This window comes from Poeciliopsis prolifica, unplaced genomic scaffold (genome assembly GCF_027474105.1).
Source record: "Poeciliopsis prolifica strain line A6 unplaced genomic scaffold, Auburn_PproV2 SCAFFOLD068, whole genome shotgun sequence".
NCBI lineage: Eukaryota > Metazoa > Chordata > Actinopteri > Cyprinodontiformes > Poeciliidae > Poeciliopsis > Poeciliopsis prolifica.
Window position 1 is genome coordinate 886,035 of NW_026562443.1, and position 16,566 is coordinate 902,600.

At 38.6% G+C, this 16,566-nt stretch overlaps 1 protein-coding gene across 2 annotated transcripts in view; it reads left to right on the plus strand.

Moving 5' to 3' along the window:
* adgrd2 (adhesion G protein-coupled receptor D2) overlaps positions 1-16,223 on the plus strand; it is a 39,864-nt gene extending 23,641 nt beyond the window's left edge. For both annotated transcript variants that reach the window (XM_055020541.1, XM_055020542.1), the window contains 7 exons: positions 2,789-2,909; positions 6,121-6,162; positions 6,290-6,343; positions 6,909-7,056; positions 10,919-10,977; positions 12,928-12,958; positions 14,383-16,223. In XM_055020541.1, coding sequence (XP_054876516.1) covers positions 2,789-2,909; positions 6,121-6,162; positions 6,290-6,343; positions 6,909-7,056; positions 10,919-10,977; positions 12,928-12,958; positions 14,383-14,390 — 463 coding nt within the window. In that variant the 3' untranslated portion in view covers positions 14,391-16,223. The remainder of the gene's footprint in view (positions 1-2,788; positions 2,910-6,120; positions 6,163-6,289; positions 6,344-6,908; positions 7,057-10,918; positions 10,978-12,927; positions 12,959-14,382) is intronic.
* The last annotated feature ends 343 nt before the right edge of the window (positions 16,224-16,566 follow it).

The following is a 16,566-nucleotide window of genomic DNA, read 5'->3' on the forward strand; positions in this document are numbered from 1 at the left end:
CCTTTTACTTGTTTATGGCGCTTGTTGCTCCAATGCCTGAATAAGACGCCAACGTCTTCTCTGATTGGCTGAATTATGAATACATTTCATATGACTGCTTATATCTGTGGCTGCTATTATTTTTACTGACTTATTGCTTGAACAACCTTATTCAACTATGACTTTAATTTCATTTCTTCATTATTGGTAACAATTCAAATGCAAAATTGTATTCTTTCAAAATTAGCATCAGAATATTGACAAAGATTTGTACACATTTATAATGCAAACATGGCTATTATCAGTAATTATTCTACAATTGTATGCATGTTTCCAGTATTATTTATATTTGTAAAATTGATAACTGGATGATGAGCCATGTGGAGAAAACTTAGACACCTCATCAAAAATCCAATCTGTCCAAAGAAACATTCACATGTTGTTGTCTAATCATCTTTTATCTCCTGAAGCAAACTGGTTTATTTTCATTTAAACACCAAAAATGATCCTCGTTTCCCTCTTTACAGAGATAAAGAGAAATGTGTTTTCTAACTGAGGGGAGGTCAGGACATCCTGCCCTCTGATAGCTAGAAAGAAGTGTGTTTGAGCCGACCAACAGCATCAGCTTGAGGAAAGTTTCACCTCTCATCAACAGCTTTGACTGTCAGGACTCTCAATTTGTTAACACTCAGTTCGTCACTGGTAGGTTTGCTGGTATGCGCTGGGTGCAGTTCTGCATCAGCCTTCATTTTTTTATTAATTGTCTTGACAAATTTCTGGTTCATGTCAAATTCACAGTGGCGTCTGTGGTGGTGATGCCCATGTTGTACTTCATGATGCTTTCAGCTCCATGTCAGGTCGAGTTGTTTTGGGGGGTTGGATTAGTTGATTCTAGTTTCATTATTATTCTGCTTTCCTTAGTTTCTTATTTTGCTTGATTAGCCTTCTGTTTTACCTAATTTCAGTCCTGTCTTAAGTTTCTCTAGTTTTATTATGACAACTCATTCTTTAACGACAGATTGATTTCCTCGCCCCAATGCCATTTTTTCCTTCCCCTCATATCTGCAATAAGACTGCCAGGCAGCCCATCATTCACTCTCTGTTTAAGCACATCTCCCATTCTGATGTGGTCTCCCGTTATGGTCACACCTCTCTTACTCTGTGGTGGCGGAAGGGACCTCACATCCCTACCGCTGCTGCTCAACCTCTCCCTGCATGTCAACAGTTCATACTTCCGGTGCGGGCCGTGCCGTCTCGCTGTTTCTGCCGCTCAGCTGCTCGGTGGCTCGATACCCCCGGAAGCGGGCCGAAGCTGGTGACGCCTTGGTCGCTCCATCTCCCCTCCTTTTATTTCTCCAGCCACACTCTCCCATCGTAACAGACAGGAGACACCTGGGAAACAATTCCCACCAAAAAAAACACACACAAAAAAAAACAAACACTCACAACACAAATATAAAACCAAAACATCCATATAGAAAACAGCCACCTTGCCACACACATTCAAACCTTTGAAAGTTGTTTGGTTGTTCGAATGCAGAAAATGCCACACTCAAACATTTGTGTTTAGGAAAAAAGGAAAAAAATGTCAAACAGAATGTTCCTTGCAGCCAGAGTTTGGATTTGTATTCATAAAGCCTACCTTTAAGAAGCTCTTCCACCTTTACATTTTTTACTGCATGTTTGTTTGCAACTAATGGAAATGCCACAATGCCATTCCTTCTCCTCTGTAGCCGTTTCACTTCATTCACTCACAAACAGACGGATGTATGTGCCAGTCGTGTTACATCAATTCAGGAGATAGGAGGGAAAACAACTTTCGGAAATAAAGAGAAGAGTGAGTCGGCTTTGTCCTTGCTGACACAGTGCAGCTGAAAAACTCAATCTCTCCATCCAGGTGCAGCACTGTGGCAACAATGGTGGTTTAAACAAAGGCAATGTTTTCTGCTTTGCCCGATGAAATGGTTATTGGCCGTATCAGAACCAAGATCACTGAAAGGATGGTTGCAAAGGAGCAGGAGAATGAAAGCAGTTGGGCAAAACTCTACACTTACACATAGATTTTTGGTGTGGATTCAACAGGGAAACAGCCAACAATAAAGTGTCTTTACAATTCATTCAATGATTTTCTTTTCTTTTTAAGACCTCAAGAATGACAAGACACACAAATGCAAGGCTGAATATGTTTTAACCTGATGCATATGACGGAAAATAAGGACAACAAATGTCCATGTATCAATATGCATGCTCGGTTCGAGGGATTGCTGTAAGGTCAACGCACAATGCAAGCAATCACTGTGTGCTCATCCAGGAGCAGTGAATGCTGCAAGTCAGTGACTCAATGCCATCTGCTGGGTTTCCTTAGATTGAAAATGCAATGTCTGATAACAATCAAATGTGTGATTTGATTGATTTTTACAGTTGGCCTCACATTTTCTGCAGGCTCCCTCAGGTACACCATACGCTTATATGATGGAGGGCTTCACAGATGCTGCTACAATAAACCATGACGCTTTCCCCTCCAATGCTGCACACTTCAGTCTTTGTTTTTTCCTGAAATACTGCGATTCACATTCAGTTCTTGCTTTGTTCTGGTGTCCTAACAATTTTTGACTTGATCTGCATCAATCTTACATTATTATATGTGAAGTTCTGTCTTTGTCTCTTTTGGAGACTTCTAACAGCTTGTTGTGGTTTTCACCTGAAACTGCATTTTGCTACTACTGGTTTCAATTGATTATCTATAGACTGTAGTCACCCGAACCAACTCCACAGGGTTAATGCTGATGCTTTCTCTGTGTGCTTTTAGGGCTGTGACCCGTCCAGTTCTCATCCTGCTGCCGGTTCTGGGTCTGACGTGGATGTGTGGCGTGCTGGTCCATCTATCTGTGGTTGTCAGCTACGTCTTCATTATCCTCAATTCCTTCCAAGTAAGCAAGAATGAAGTGAATTCTGATGGTGCCATTTATACTTTGACAAAGGCAAGATGGAAAAAAAAAGTGTGACATCATTACTGTCAAAACAATAGGCATGCAACAGATCTAACCTGATGTCATTATGTTTTTTGTTTGTTTTCTTTTTTTAGTTAAACTATGCAACAAAGTACAATTAAAACTTTAATATACGTCACAGAAAGTGTAGTGTGGTCAGAAACAGTCCTTGTTTTAGGCTGGCCGTTGGCTGATGAGAAACAATTGCTTCCCACTATTGAGGTTTTCAATTTAACCTACTCACTAACGTTCGCCCTTAATTAGCCAGTTTGACGTTAAGCTCACCAGAAGTTGCCTTTGCTGTAAACAACGGTCCTCCATTGTGAAGAGAGAAGAGCTGATCCGAATGGGGTGAATCTTAATTCACAGCCTTGCTTCCGTAGTCTGTGTTGGAAGCCTGACCAGCAGGGACTGAACGGTTTCTTTGGCTGGCATTTTGTTAAAACCCCAAGCAAGTTCTGAAGCAGCAGAGAAAACCAATATCACCGTTCACAAACTCTCCTCCTGTTCACTGATTGACATGGTAAAATAAAGTCCACCAGATTTTACTGTAAGCGCGACAGTGGAAGCCTGAGGTCAACTATAAAAAGTGTAATTTCTTAGTTTGAAACTGTGATTATAAAAGTATTTTCATCTCGGACCTTAAACTTCCGAAAAATGTGTGGAGTTGTGGTCACTGGAGCATCAAGTTGCTTGGTCTGATAACCTTTATCTACAAGATATGGTCCAATCTTTTCTCCAATCCAGAACAGTTCTCTTATATGTGGCCTATGTTCAGTGTTTGTTTTTCTTTTAAATCGGGGTGTTTCAATTATGCAAATTTATTTTCAAAATGTCAAATTGCACAATTAAATAAGTAGTGGAAGCACAGCTATTGACTACTTATCACCCTTTAAATAGGCAGCCTGACTGGTTAGAAGCAAGAAGACACCTGTAATCCTAACTAGAGGACAGTCAAAGTCTAACATGTCCCTGCGGTCACATCAGGGACATGTTAGAGGTATCATCACGTTTGCCAGGCATGTTTCATTAGTTTTTTTTTTTTTTTTTTTTTTTAGCTGAGCCACATTTCAAAGCAATGTCTAATTTTCATTGGTTCATTTTTGCTAAGGTATAATTTAATCATGTTCATAATAATTTTCTTTAATATTAACGTATGGGTTCCAACAATGTATGTCATCTATATGTGCAAGTGTTTTCAGTGCCACAAAATCAATATTGAGTCTTCAACAATTGCCTTGATTCTGTAATACCCTTGTTGTAAAACAATTTTTGTTTTACAGCAGAAAATTATTTTAGTGCATGCATTTATATATAATGTTTAGTAGTTTAGTGCTCTTAGCCAGATATAACAGCTTCTTCTGATTAAATTTCTGCATTTTCAAGATATAGATGATTTCTCTATTTTTCATTCATTTGCTTTATGTTGCTTCAGAAGGCTGTTACTTTCACATTCAGATCCATTTCAACATGAAAGCTGTTGGCAAAGCTTTGAACAACTTTACATCTACATTCACCTCTCCTCCCCAGATAACATGGCACTCATTTCCTGCGTCTCACATGCTTCCTTTGCTTCCTTTTTTCATATAAATCCCCCCTCCATGTTTTTCATGTACTTTCCCTGTTATGTCCTTTCATTTTTTCTTTTTTTTTTTTTTGCTTGCCTCTCCTTACCTCTATCGTCCCTGTTTGCTCTTCCCTGGTCTTTAATTAATCAAAATGGGTTAGCCCTTGGGTGACCCCAGAAAGCTGCTAGTTAATTTAGATTTACTGCCAGTGTCCAGTTGAGGCCAGATAACACTACAGTAGGAGTTCTTCCTCATGGTGATAGGAGGATGAGGCAGAGCCAGCAGCTTCCCTCCTAACTAATGAAACAGGAAAAAAGAAGGATTGAAAGAGCCAATAACAGAGGATGTGCTTAATAAGCTCCGGTATTTGTGGGATATACTCTGGAATCTCAGACGTGCATTTTAAACGTTGTTGTTGTCCCTACAAGTTGAACTGTTTGAGCATATTTTCACCTCTGTAGCACACATCAAATCCACATGAGACATCAAAATCATGATTTCTGCAACAGAAACTCTTGCAGCTCGGTGTTAGGGTGGTCTTCTTCAAGGTTCTGGGTTCAGTTCTTGTTCCTGCTGATGAACAGCACACTCCAGAAACTAGAATAGACCTATAAAGGGGCCCGCAAGTTCTAAAAAGAGAAACACTTTTTAAAAGAAAAATTGAGCGTTTTTATGCTTGTTGGAGATGTTTACATCACATAAAACCTCTCAGGAATAATATTTAGCTAAATATAATAATTTATCAAAATAAACTAGTCTGGCTGCCTTCAGTCTAATAATAACTCAGTTTCTCTGCCTCCATGTTGTTCAGACTCCGGGTCCGTGGTGAGGAGGAAGGGGGCGGGTCTGTGCCCGCTAACTATCAAATATTCATACCAATGTATGAATATTTTGTTCATTTTTAAACCTGTTCAAATTTTAAACCTTATAGAATGATAAAAAAAATTTAAAAAGTGCACTTGAAGCACAAGTGAGAGTGACTTGCCCTTTGCCTTGAAAATAGTTGAAAACAGCCTCTGTGTTATTATCCAACATCAATATTGGAGACAAAAAAAGGAGGTGAACACTGCAGTTGCTATCAAGAAATATTGGCGCATGTCCTTATATCACAGGTTTTATGAAAAAACCTGGGGATCAGTTTAAACAATTCATAGAAAATAATAATTCTTTCAAGTAAGAGCCAACCTTGGTGCCACCGCAGTTGCAAAGCATTGATAGTTGGGTGGAGGGAAAACATGTCTACTTATCTCAATGTCTGGATAAACTCAAGGCCAACAAATATCAATCCCTGAAAAACAGACTATTTTATAATTTCTCTGCCAAAGATGTAGCCTCTGTTATTTAAACTTAGGAGATCAAATGTGGACTTTGCTGTGAGCTGAAAACCAGACCCTCCTGAATCCAGTGCAGCGTTAAAGGAAGCACAAATGAATATAAGTGAATTTGCAGTGAATGCTTCCTTTTTATTAGTGGAGAGAAAAAAGATAGTTTTGCAGAGGTTGGGATGTGGAATGCTAAATAGAGACATACTGTCAATAAAGGTTTGTTTTCTATTGCTTGTTCATTATTTCTTCTATCCACAGGGGCTGTATATCTTCTTAGTGTATGCTGTTTACAACAGTGAGGTAAGAAGGCATTCGAGTTCATTTTAGAGTTGCTGCTGGATCTGCAACAAAATATAAAAAATAAACTGTGTATTTGTACAATATGTGAGGACAAAAGGAGTGAGAATAAAGCCTGAATCTGATTTAGGTGAGGAATGCCATAAAGAGGATCAAAGAAAAGAGAAAGGCTCTGTCTTTCACAGTAAGTAGATCCACATCTACGCACAGAGCGGTGCACATCACATAGTCTTACTGCCTACCTTTATTTATTATTATATAAAATAGTAAACTTTATGTTTTTTTCAACATCAATCAGACCCTATAAAGAGATTGTAATTTGTCACATACAGACAATTATGATGTATTAGTATGAAAATGTGCAAAACAATTCTCCACAATTTCAGCTGCTAGGCTGTAACACACATTCCATAACATATCATATTATTATGATTTTTTTTTTTAAGATCTATATGGTTCCCCATTGAAAACATGCTAAACCAGGAGGTAGGGGCTCCAGGGCAGTCATCCGGCGGCAAACTGTGATTTTGCTTTAAAAAATGTTTTAAGTTGACATAAATTTGGAAAATATGATCAGCCAATTATGTGTGTTTTTAATACAATAAAAAATATACAGTTACAATAAATGTGATCTTTTTTTTATTTTTTTATTATTGTTCATAACCCACTGAGGGAAACCCTAATCTGAAACTTTTATAGTCCAAAAGGAGAAGAGATGTGTAACACAAAAACTGACTTGTGTTTTGTAGAACTGCTCTCAGCCCACCAGCTTCCTTCCCTCCCAAAAGGTTCCAACAACCTCCTGGAGCCGGAGCCCCCCAACCTCCTCCAGCCGAGAAACAAGTGAGACCTCTGGACCCCTCAGCTCCACTTCCACATCACTGGTCATCAAGAACGGTACGCTACAACTTGCTCTAGGTTCCACTGGTTACTTAGCAGAACGTCTCTGACTTGGAAAAGAACATGTCTTTTCCCAGTCAGACATTGAGACCAATGTTCCAAAAAAACAACAACAAAAAAAACTAGGAAATTCCCATTTCTTTAGATGAGACATAAGAGAGATAGTCTCTCAGGCTAAAAACCATCTTCAGTTGGTAAATTAGGAGGCATAAAAACTAAAAACTATTCAGCTTTTAAATCAAACTGTTTTTGATATGAGAGCAGATCTGTTTAGAGTCCTGACTGGACTGATACCTGGGAGCATGTGGTTTGTGTACTAACAACACAATATGTGAACAAATTCTGGCACATGTTAATGTTTAGTCCTGATGCAACCTGAACATTCAGTGGGTTTTACTTATTTTATGTGATTTGCTGGCACAAAATGGTAAAAAGTTCTAAATAAATAATGATGCATAGTTTACAAAAGAAAAAAAACAAATACAACCCAAAATCTGTGGTTAAAAAAAAGCTTAATTTTGACATAGCTTGTAGACAAAATGAGAAACTCATGAGAGTATAGCTTTCATGATGCTCCTTTCTACATTTAGGTATGTTAAAGAGGCAGTACTGTGTTTTCCAGGCACATAGGCACATTATTGTGCCTATGCCTACATAGGCACAAATTAACTATGTTTCCTCCAGTTTTTAAAATAAATAAATAAATACTGTATATATCAAATGTGATTTAAAAGAAACTTGATTTTGTAATTCAGCGCTTTGAATCTGGGCCTTTGTCTCTTCAAAAACGCCAGCTCTTTCTGAAACTCTGCCTTCAGGTAGTCATCACAACATGGCTCCTCTATTGACTCTTTACCAAAGTTTCTACCAGTGCTGTATGGAGAGGTAGCTCCTAAGGCCACACTCTAGGTGTGTTTTTAATTTGGAAATAACATTTTTACATGATGTAAAACGAAAAAAATCTATTTTACATAATACTGCCCCTTTAAGAGCAGCAGCTGAAAAATATAAAAATTTACTTAATAATATTTAACCAGCACAAAGAATTACTACTCATTATATAAAGTCCCATTAGTCCCACACTAATAAGACAACTTCAGAGAAATGATTCTATGTGTCTGTGCTGGATGTTTATGTATTTCCTGGCAGCTCTACTTTTTTGTGTTTCACATGTTCTAAATGGTGGAACTTTTGGGTTCAAACAAGATTGCTTAAAAGTTTTCACTTCTTTGGTAAAGCTTTGTAACAAAGCAACGAGACAACAGACCTTCAGCTGAGTGTGCTTTTCTCTCTGTACTTAATGAAGAAAAAAGAATACAATGAATGCACAATAGTTCTCTCCTATTCAAGAAGCTGAGAAAAAAGAAGGAAACGTTTTTTTTAAATACCAGCATTATTGAGCTTCAAAAGTTCATAATTTACACAACTGAGTGATATTAAAGTGGGTTTGACATTAAAAATGGCATAAGACCGCCTTGTGTACTGCAGCAGTAGATTATGGCTCATCAATTGCATGGAGATGCTCTGCTGTAGGAAATGCATCAGAGAAAAGAATTTAAACTCTTTTTAAATCATACATTTCAAAAAGTTTATTCTTATATTGCCTTTCATAAATAAAAATCTTTAGATAGAAAAAAGGAAAATAAAGACAAACCAGCTAAAATAAAAAAAGACATTTCCAGCAAAACACAGCCATAAATATCTGTATTCAAAATAGAAATAAAAGAAAAAAATTTAACTCATAGTAACAATATACAGTGTCACTAAAATCATTTTTATAAACCTCTGATTACCATAGTGCATTTTTCCCATTTATTACAAGAAAAGGTGTCATGGCCTCAGGGCTACCAGCAGACACAGTGTTCAGGATTTCATCTTTTACATTCCTCCTCCAAAGAAAAGAAGAAAAGAAGAAGTTTGTCAATTCAATTTTAAATCAAAATTCTCCAAAAATTCTCAGTCTTTGGACATGTCAGCAGTTAAAGGTAGGCCTGTTTAATGCTGGTACCTTTTTACTCTCTTGCTTTGGCAGTTTGGGCAGAATGTGGATTTATTGGTTTCGTTGAAAACTCAACTGATGTACCTCAGAGGCCATAGGGCAGCTCTAAAAAACTTTAAGTCACTTCAGAAGACCCTTCATACTGTCTGACCATGATTCAGATGGAGACTGAGGGAGACGCCAAGGGAAACAGCCACAAACCGAAAGTCTGAAATGATCCTTTAATCCATCATTGGATTAGAGGCTCCAAATTAGATTTCATTAGCCACCCTCGTCCAATGTCCAGGCTTTATGTCAGTGTTCTTTCTATAATAAGTGGCTCAGAAGGTAGGAGTTTAACAGTGTGTTATCGTTTCAAACCGCTGTTCTGTCTGTCTCGGTCTTTTTGTCCTTGGGCGTTTGTCAGTCTGCCTACAAGGTAGCTTCCCACCATCAGTGTGTGAATGTGTGCACAAATGGGTGAATGACTGAATGTAGTGGAAGGCACTTTGGTGTCCTTGGACTTGATAAAAAGCTGTAAAAATGCAGACCATTTACTGTGCCTCAGGAAAGCATTCACAGCGCTTCACTTTTTCCACATTTTGTTATGTTACGGCTTTATTCCAAATTATACTAAAGCAATTAATTATAATTGAAAACTAAGAAATCACATCACATAAATATACACAAAGTGCCATCAAGCTAAAAATTGAGACATTTCCACTGATCATCCTTGTGAAGTCTCTGTGGTCAATTCAATTGACTGCACTTGATTTTGAAAAACTCACACCTGTCCATAGGAGGTCCCACTGTTAACAATGCAGGTCAGAGGTTTAAACAGCAAGCAAGAAGTCAGAGGAACTATCTCTAAATGTCAGAGACAGGATGGTCTTGAGACACAAATCTTGAGAAAGGTCCAGAAACATTTCTGCTGCTCTGCGGCCTCAATCACTGGAAGTCTGCTGGAAGCAGCAGGACTTTTTCTGAACTGAGTGATCAGCTGTAGTCAAAGTGGAGACCAAGAACTTGATGGTCACTCTGTTGGAGCTGAAGGATTACTTTGTGGAGAGAAGAGAACCTTCCAGAAGGAAAACCCTCTCTGCAGGAATCCACCAGTCAACCTGGACGTTAGCACGTCTAGATGAAAGCCATGCCTTAATAAAAGGCTCATGGCAGCGAGTCTGGAGACGGACCTCAGGCCAACAGAAACTCTCTGCTCTGATGAGACAAAGACTGAACTCTGATGTGAATGCCAGACATCATGTTTGGAGGAAATCAGACACACATCATCATCAGATCAATGCTGTCCCTACATTGAAGCACGGCAGTGGCAGCATCGTGCTAGGGGGATGTGTAGCAGCAGCAGGAGGTGGTAGTCCAGTCAGAATAGATAGAAAGATGATAACAAAGCACAGAGAGATCCTGAATGAAAGCCTGCTGCTTGACATCAGTTCAATCAGGACAACGACCTAAAGTACCCGGCCCAGACCTCTAAGGCTTCAGAACCTCCCTGGGAATGCTCTGGAGGGGGCAAACCATCTGAAAGAACATCTGTGAGATCTGAAAATGGCTGGCAGACACGTCCATCCAACCTGAACATGGAGGAGTCAGTTCTCTAAAGCACAATGCATCCACTTACTGACAATTTGGCACCAAGATAATAAAGTAAATGTATCAGTAAAGACATGCAGAACTGACAGATTTCATTCTTTTCCTTTTGGGCTGTTTAAATTTTAGCTCCTCTTTGTGTTCTAAAAAGCTTTGCTTGTGTTATATTCAGGCTGACTTACGTTTTTTGACCTTGCATAAACAAAGAAGTGGATCTCAAGAGACAAACCCAAACATTCAGCTGAAATAAATTATTTCTTCTGCTTCTTTCAGAGAGTTTTAAAAAGGAAAACGTTGTCAGTTTCTCTTTGAGACACTCATCAGGAAACCAAGTGAGTAATGTTTGGGCGACATTAACGTTTTCTAAAATCCTAAACAAAGCAACAACTAAGGAAACTGTTGATTATTTCTTTGTTGTAACAATGCTTCATGACAGTCAGTCTTAGTATTCCATTGGAAAGCTTGTTTATTTCCTTTTAGATGAAGACATCTTTAGAAGGAAAATGCATCTGTGGACTAAGCAGCAGAGTTGACTATGTGGACTCAACTCTGCTGGAGTTGAGTATGTGGAAAAATGCTACAAAACATATACTGCAACTGACAAGTTTGGAGTTATTTATTTATTATGAATAACTGAAACAGGAAGTCATATTTCAAACTTAATGCACAATTAGGAACCAGGAGCTTCAGTAGAGAAGAGGAGAACTGTACACAACCATACCTCTGAAGCTAGGCCACATTCTGCCGCATGATGGCTGCAACATTTGCTGCCTGTCATTCACTGTGTTTGTGTTGTTTGAGCTGATTCTCAGGTGTTCAGTGGAATTAAGGTGAGATTATCCTGGAGAAAATGTAGCACGGAGTAGTTGGAATCACAGCTGTTCAGATATTATTGACTTTGTTGAAGTTTGAAATATCTTGATCTGATATTACCCAATGTAAAATGGGTATGACATTTTTAACTCAATGCTCTGCTGTGACAGTAAACTGAATGGGCTGTAAACAATTGTCTCAATCAGAGTTCTTAAAGGAGACCCATTATGAATCCTTGAATTAGTTAGGAAAGTTTTGTGGGCTATACAAAAAATGTTCATTACATTTTATGCAAATAGTCTTTCCTAGATGATGAGATTTCGCCTGGTCAGTTCTGACTAATGGATTATGCAAATAAGTTGCTGATCAGTTTTTACACTTTATACATGTGAAAATAGCTGTGAGTTGACCCCGACACACTGTGACTGTTACCAGGACTGAACAGAGATGAGATGAGCATGTGCAGGAGGAATAGCCAGGACATGTGGGTCATTCCTATGGGAGTCAGCTTGTCATTTACCCCAGTACATGTACGAACACTGATATCTCATCACCATGTCTTTCTATGATGATGACAGCTTTACTCCAGCAAACCTTCACTGTAAATCTGTAGAAGACTTACAGCCTGTGGTTTCTAAGTGCAGACACATCTTTATCTGTCACTTCCATCTCTGACGTCCCCCATTAAACAGAGCCTGACTTTTCATTTGGAGTTTGCACTGGGGATTCCTCCACATAGTGCTGCAGGTTATGTGACATCAATCAAACAGGCAGAGCAGGTGCCAAAAAACCACTGTAGCAGAATCAGAGCATACAGGTTCCTGACCCTGAGTGTTTGCAACTGAGGTTCCAAAAGCTCAAAAAAAGAGCCAGACTTTTCTGGTCTATGAGCTGAGTGTGTCAAGTCATTGTAATATATTAATGTACATTGATTTTAGTTATGCAATACACAAAACAGCCCAAGTGTTTTGGAGTATTTTTGTGATGAGCAAAGCCTCAGACAGGAAAGAGTCACAAGTGATGCAGAGAGCTGACTGGAGGAGAAGCAGAAAAATAGGCTTTATTTGATGCTGCATCCGTTCTGTGTGAAAACTGTGCCCTGTGCTCTTTGTTGAAGTGAATGTAGAGGCAGACGCAACAGATGGGCTCCACACTTCCAGAGGGTTAAATCGTTGTCAAATGTTCTAAGTGGATAGGTACCAAAAGCTCAAAAAAAGAGCCAGTAGCAGATTGTGCTATTTAGTATTAGCCAAAAAGAATCGGCCTGTTCTTCACACACTCAACTCCATTCCTCATCCTCTAGTGTATTCTCTTTACAGATAAGGAACCACATGAAGGCAAATAAACAGAATTTTACCTGTATTGATTTATAAATTTCAACAAAGAAACAATTGACCACAATGTCCTTAGTTCTTTGCTATGTTTAGAAGCTAAATATAAATGCACAATGTTTGTTTATTTATTTACAGGTGGTGCAGCTGACTGGGTTTAAACCATCAGGTACAAAATTAGTTTGTTTCAACTTTGTATCAAATGTTCGCACTACACTATGTAACTTTTGTGAAAATAATATGTTTTTGTACATATTTGTTAAAAGTGTCACCATGTCGTGACAGTGTGTTATGAGACAGTCTGTGAGAAGATGAATCTCCTCCCTGAGCTGTTATTGTCGTCTGAAGAAGAAATGCACAAGTCAAAACTTTGACGCACAAAATGCTCTTACTGATGCTGACTGCAGGATCAGTAATCAAAAGGTGTAATCTGTGAAAGCAGGGCTAAAAAACGACCAACCTCTTCAGCGGTCACATCTCCATCTATTTTCCAAATATGTATTTTTGGATTTGCAGGGAGCCTCCACCCTTTGCAGTGAGACAGAGCAGACATGTTGGAAGTTCCACCGGTACTAGTGTGACATGGAGCTACTCATTCACACACATTTTTGACATTTTCAGTTGTTTTTTCTAGGCTTATAATCTTAAACTTAGAATTAGGTGATGAAAAGCCTGTCTCAGTTTATTTGTGGTTTATAATAAATTGCCCAATGTTTCTGGAGGGTGAGGGTCTCTTGCTTTAGCCCTTTATTTGTTGTTTTATGCATTTTGAAGCTCAACTTCCCATCTGGTTGTGATTCAACAGTGGGATATATTTAAATTTGTGGCTGTCCCTCTATTCTTGTCTGCATATGTGAAAATGACTCCTTGTGCACTGGCTTGAAATTTTTCAGAAAACAAATTATACATCGCAACAAAACTTGACTTCCAATGTCCAAAGCTATGGTAATGTCATCTTCCTCAAACTTTTCTGGTCTATGAGCTGAGTGTGTCAAGTCATTGTAATATATTAATGCACATTGATTTTAGTTATGCAATACACAAAACAGCCCAAGTGTTTTGGAGTATTTTTATGATGAGCAAAGCCTCAGACAGGAGAGAGTCACATGTGATGCAAAGAGCTGACTGGAGGAGAAGCAGAAAAATAGGCGTTATTTGATGCTGCATCCGTTCTGTGTGAAAACTGTGCCCTGTGCTCTTTGTTGAAGTGAATGTAGAGGCAGACGCAACAGATGGGCTCCACACTTCCAGAGGGTTAAATCGTTGTCAAATGTTCTAAGTGGATAGGAGGCACTGATGAGGAAATCTTTCTTAGCTTCTTTAAACGTCCCAGAAGAACCCGATGGACTGAGTACTGCTGCAGCGCTCGGTCTGGAGACAAAGCAGAAGTTCATTCCCTTAATCTGGACGGACCAGCAGTGGCCATTCACACTATCAGCCATTAAGCACTCCAACACCTGCTCTCTTTCACTCTGCCTTTCACACCCTCCCTTCTTCTGTCCTTTGTACACAAACACACTCAGAACGCAAACACACGGCACATGAGACAGAGGCAGGAGTCGCTGCTAATTTCTTTCACTGTCCTTCACACAGGTTGTTGAGCTGCAGATGGGGAGACTCGCCTCTGTACGATACACACACACACACATGATGGAGAGCAAGAGGACAAGAATGGAAAGAGGAATCTCCATCTTCTCCCACAGTCATCTACTCAACTGAACCCATCAACTCATCACTTTCCTAATAACTCAGCAATGTAATATTTTACATTTCTCCATCAAGTAGTGATGAGACTTAAACTCTCATTGATGAGTTTGATTCATCTTCCCAACGCTCCGAAGCACAACACTTTTTACATTCTTCAGAAACAGAAACGTCTGGACACTGTAAGTAGAAACAGGACTTGGCTCATCCATCCTGTAACAGGCAGTGTGGACCTGGACCGATGCACCACTAACTCACTTTAAAGCATTTTTGTAGTTTAACATTTGTATTTCTACTTGACACAATTTCCTGTGGTCTAAAGAGACAGGATGCAGGTGTGAGAATAGTCATTATCTTACCAGCAGTCAGAGTCGACGTAGTTACACTTCCAATCAGAAGTTTACATACACTAATCCTCCGGGTCAATAGCACCAGTCCATTCACCATGTAATTGTGGAATTTGATATTTCATAAACAAAAATTTGCTTTATGGAGACTAGACAATTTGAAAAAGAAAAATACTCATGTTATTAAATAAGAAATTTTGGTGTAAGGTGTTTTTTTGTTTCTTTCTTTTTGCCCATAATCAAAATGTATTTATGTCACAAAACTACAATGGAAACATTTTTTTGGTATCACTGAGGGTATCAACAACCATAAAGATCAAGATGACAGGAAGCAGTTGGACAGTGGCTTCCCATGTGTTTTAATGACTGATTGTGTGAACCATTTTATTCACGTGATTTTAATTGCACACATCTCCAATGGGAAGTTTTGCACACGTCTCCAATGGGAACACAGCTTCAGTAACATAAACCCCACCGATATTTATCTCATTTGCAAATTATAAATAAATAACACACATTCTGGACCCGTATTTACTCCAAAACCAGTTTCCAGTTCAGTTTGGGATCATCGTCCTGCATGAATCTTCAGTTGGTTCTCTTGTTTCAACTTTTCAGATGTTTATTAGAAGTGTAGTTGAAGAGTTTGAAGATAGTGCTTTATCCATTTTCCTCCTCCTGCTTTGTGGACACATTAGTAACACTGGCAGTATGACGCCACCAACACCGTGCTCAAAAGATGGTGCAATGTTCTCTGGTTTAAAACGCTCGGCTTTTCTCATCCATTCCTATTTCTTGTCATTTTATTCAGACCACTCAGTCTTTGTCTTGTCTGAATGAACTTTGACCTGCCCAAGAAATGAAAATTTCACTATGAAGTTAAAGAGGGACATTTTCCTTCTCAGTTCATGTTGGTGTTTCATACTGCAGACATTCTGGCACCTTCCATTCTGTGATATCCTTGATTCTTTATGATTTCTTGGTTGTTTCCAAAAATTCCAAAACATTATTCTGATGCATGAAACAAGAATCGGAGAAACACTGCATGAAATTCAGGCTTGTTCACACAATTATTCTTTCTCAAATAAATTGATTTTTTGCCAGCTAATCTTCCACTTTGAGAAAAGAACAGTTGGAATTCAATTGATTCTGATGATGAGTGTATGTAAGCTTTTCACTGGCAAGAATATTATCATGTAGTCTTAACCAGCAAGACTTACATTTGTCAGCTTTACATCAGTTTGTCTCTGCTTCATACTCTGTATGACGTATTGATGAAACAACCGTACAGTAACCTGTCTGAGAGCTTATGTTGACAAACATCAAAATGTAATAAAAAATGTTGAAATAAAGTACAGAGCAGTCAGCTGACGAGCTAACACCCCACTACAGTTCCTCTGTTTCATTTCGGCTTCTTTCCTGTTTCTCTCCAATTCTTCTAAGGCCAAATGAACTGCATTTCACTGATGCTACTGGTAAAACACAATACTATCTGACTTTGAAAGAAAAAACATTTTAAACAGGTTTATTTGGGGAGAATTCAGCCTTATTTATTTAAATAGCAATTCTTAGTAAATGTGAATAGCAGCAGGTCCAATTCATAAGCAATTTTCTATACACTTCATGCCAGATTTCTCTCTATGTGTACTATATGAAAAAACGTAAACAATTTTTCACAGTCTGATGTTAAACTATAGAGAACTTTTTTTGCTTTAAGGTCAGTCGGTAT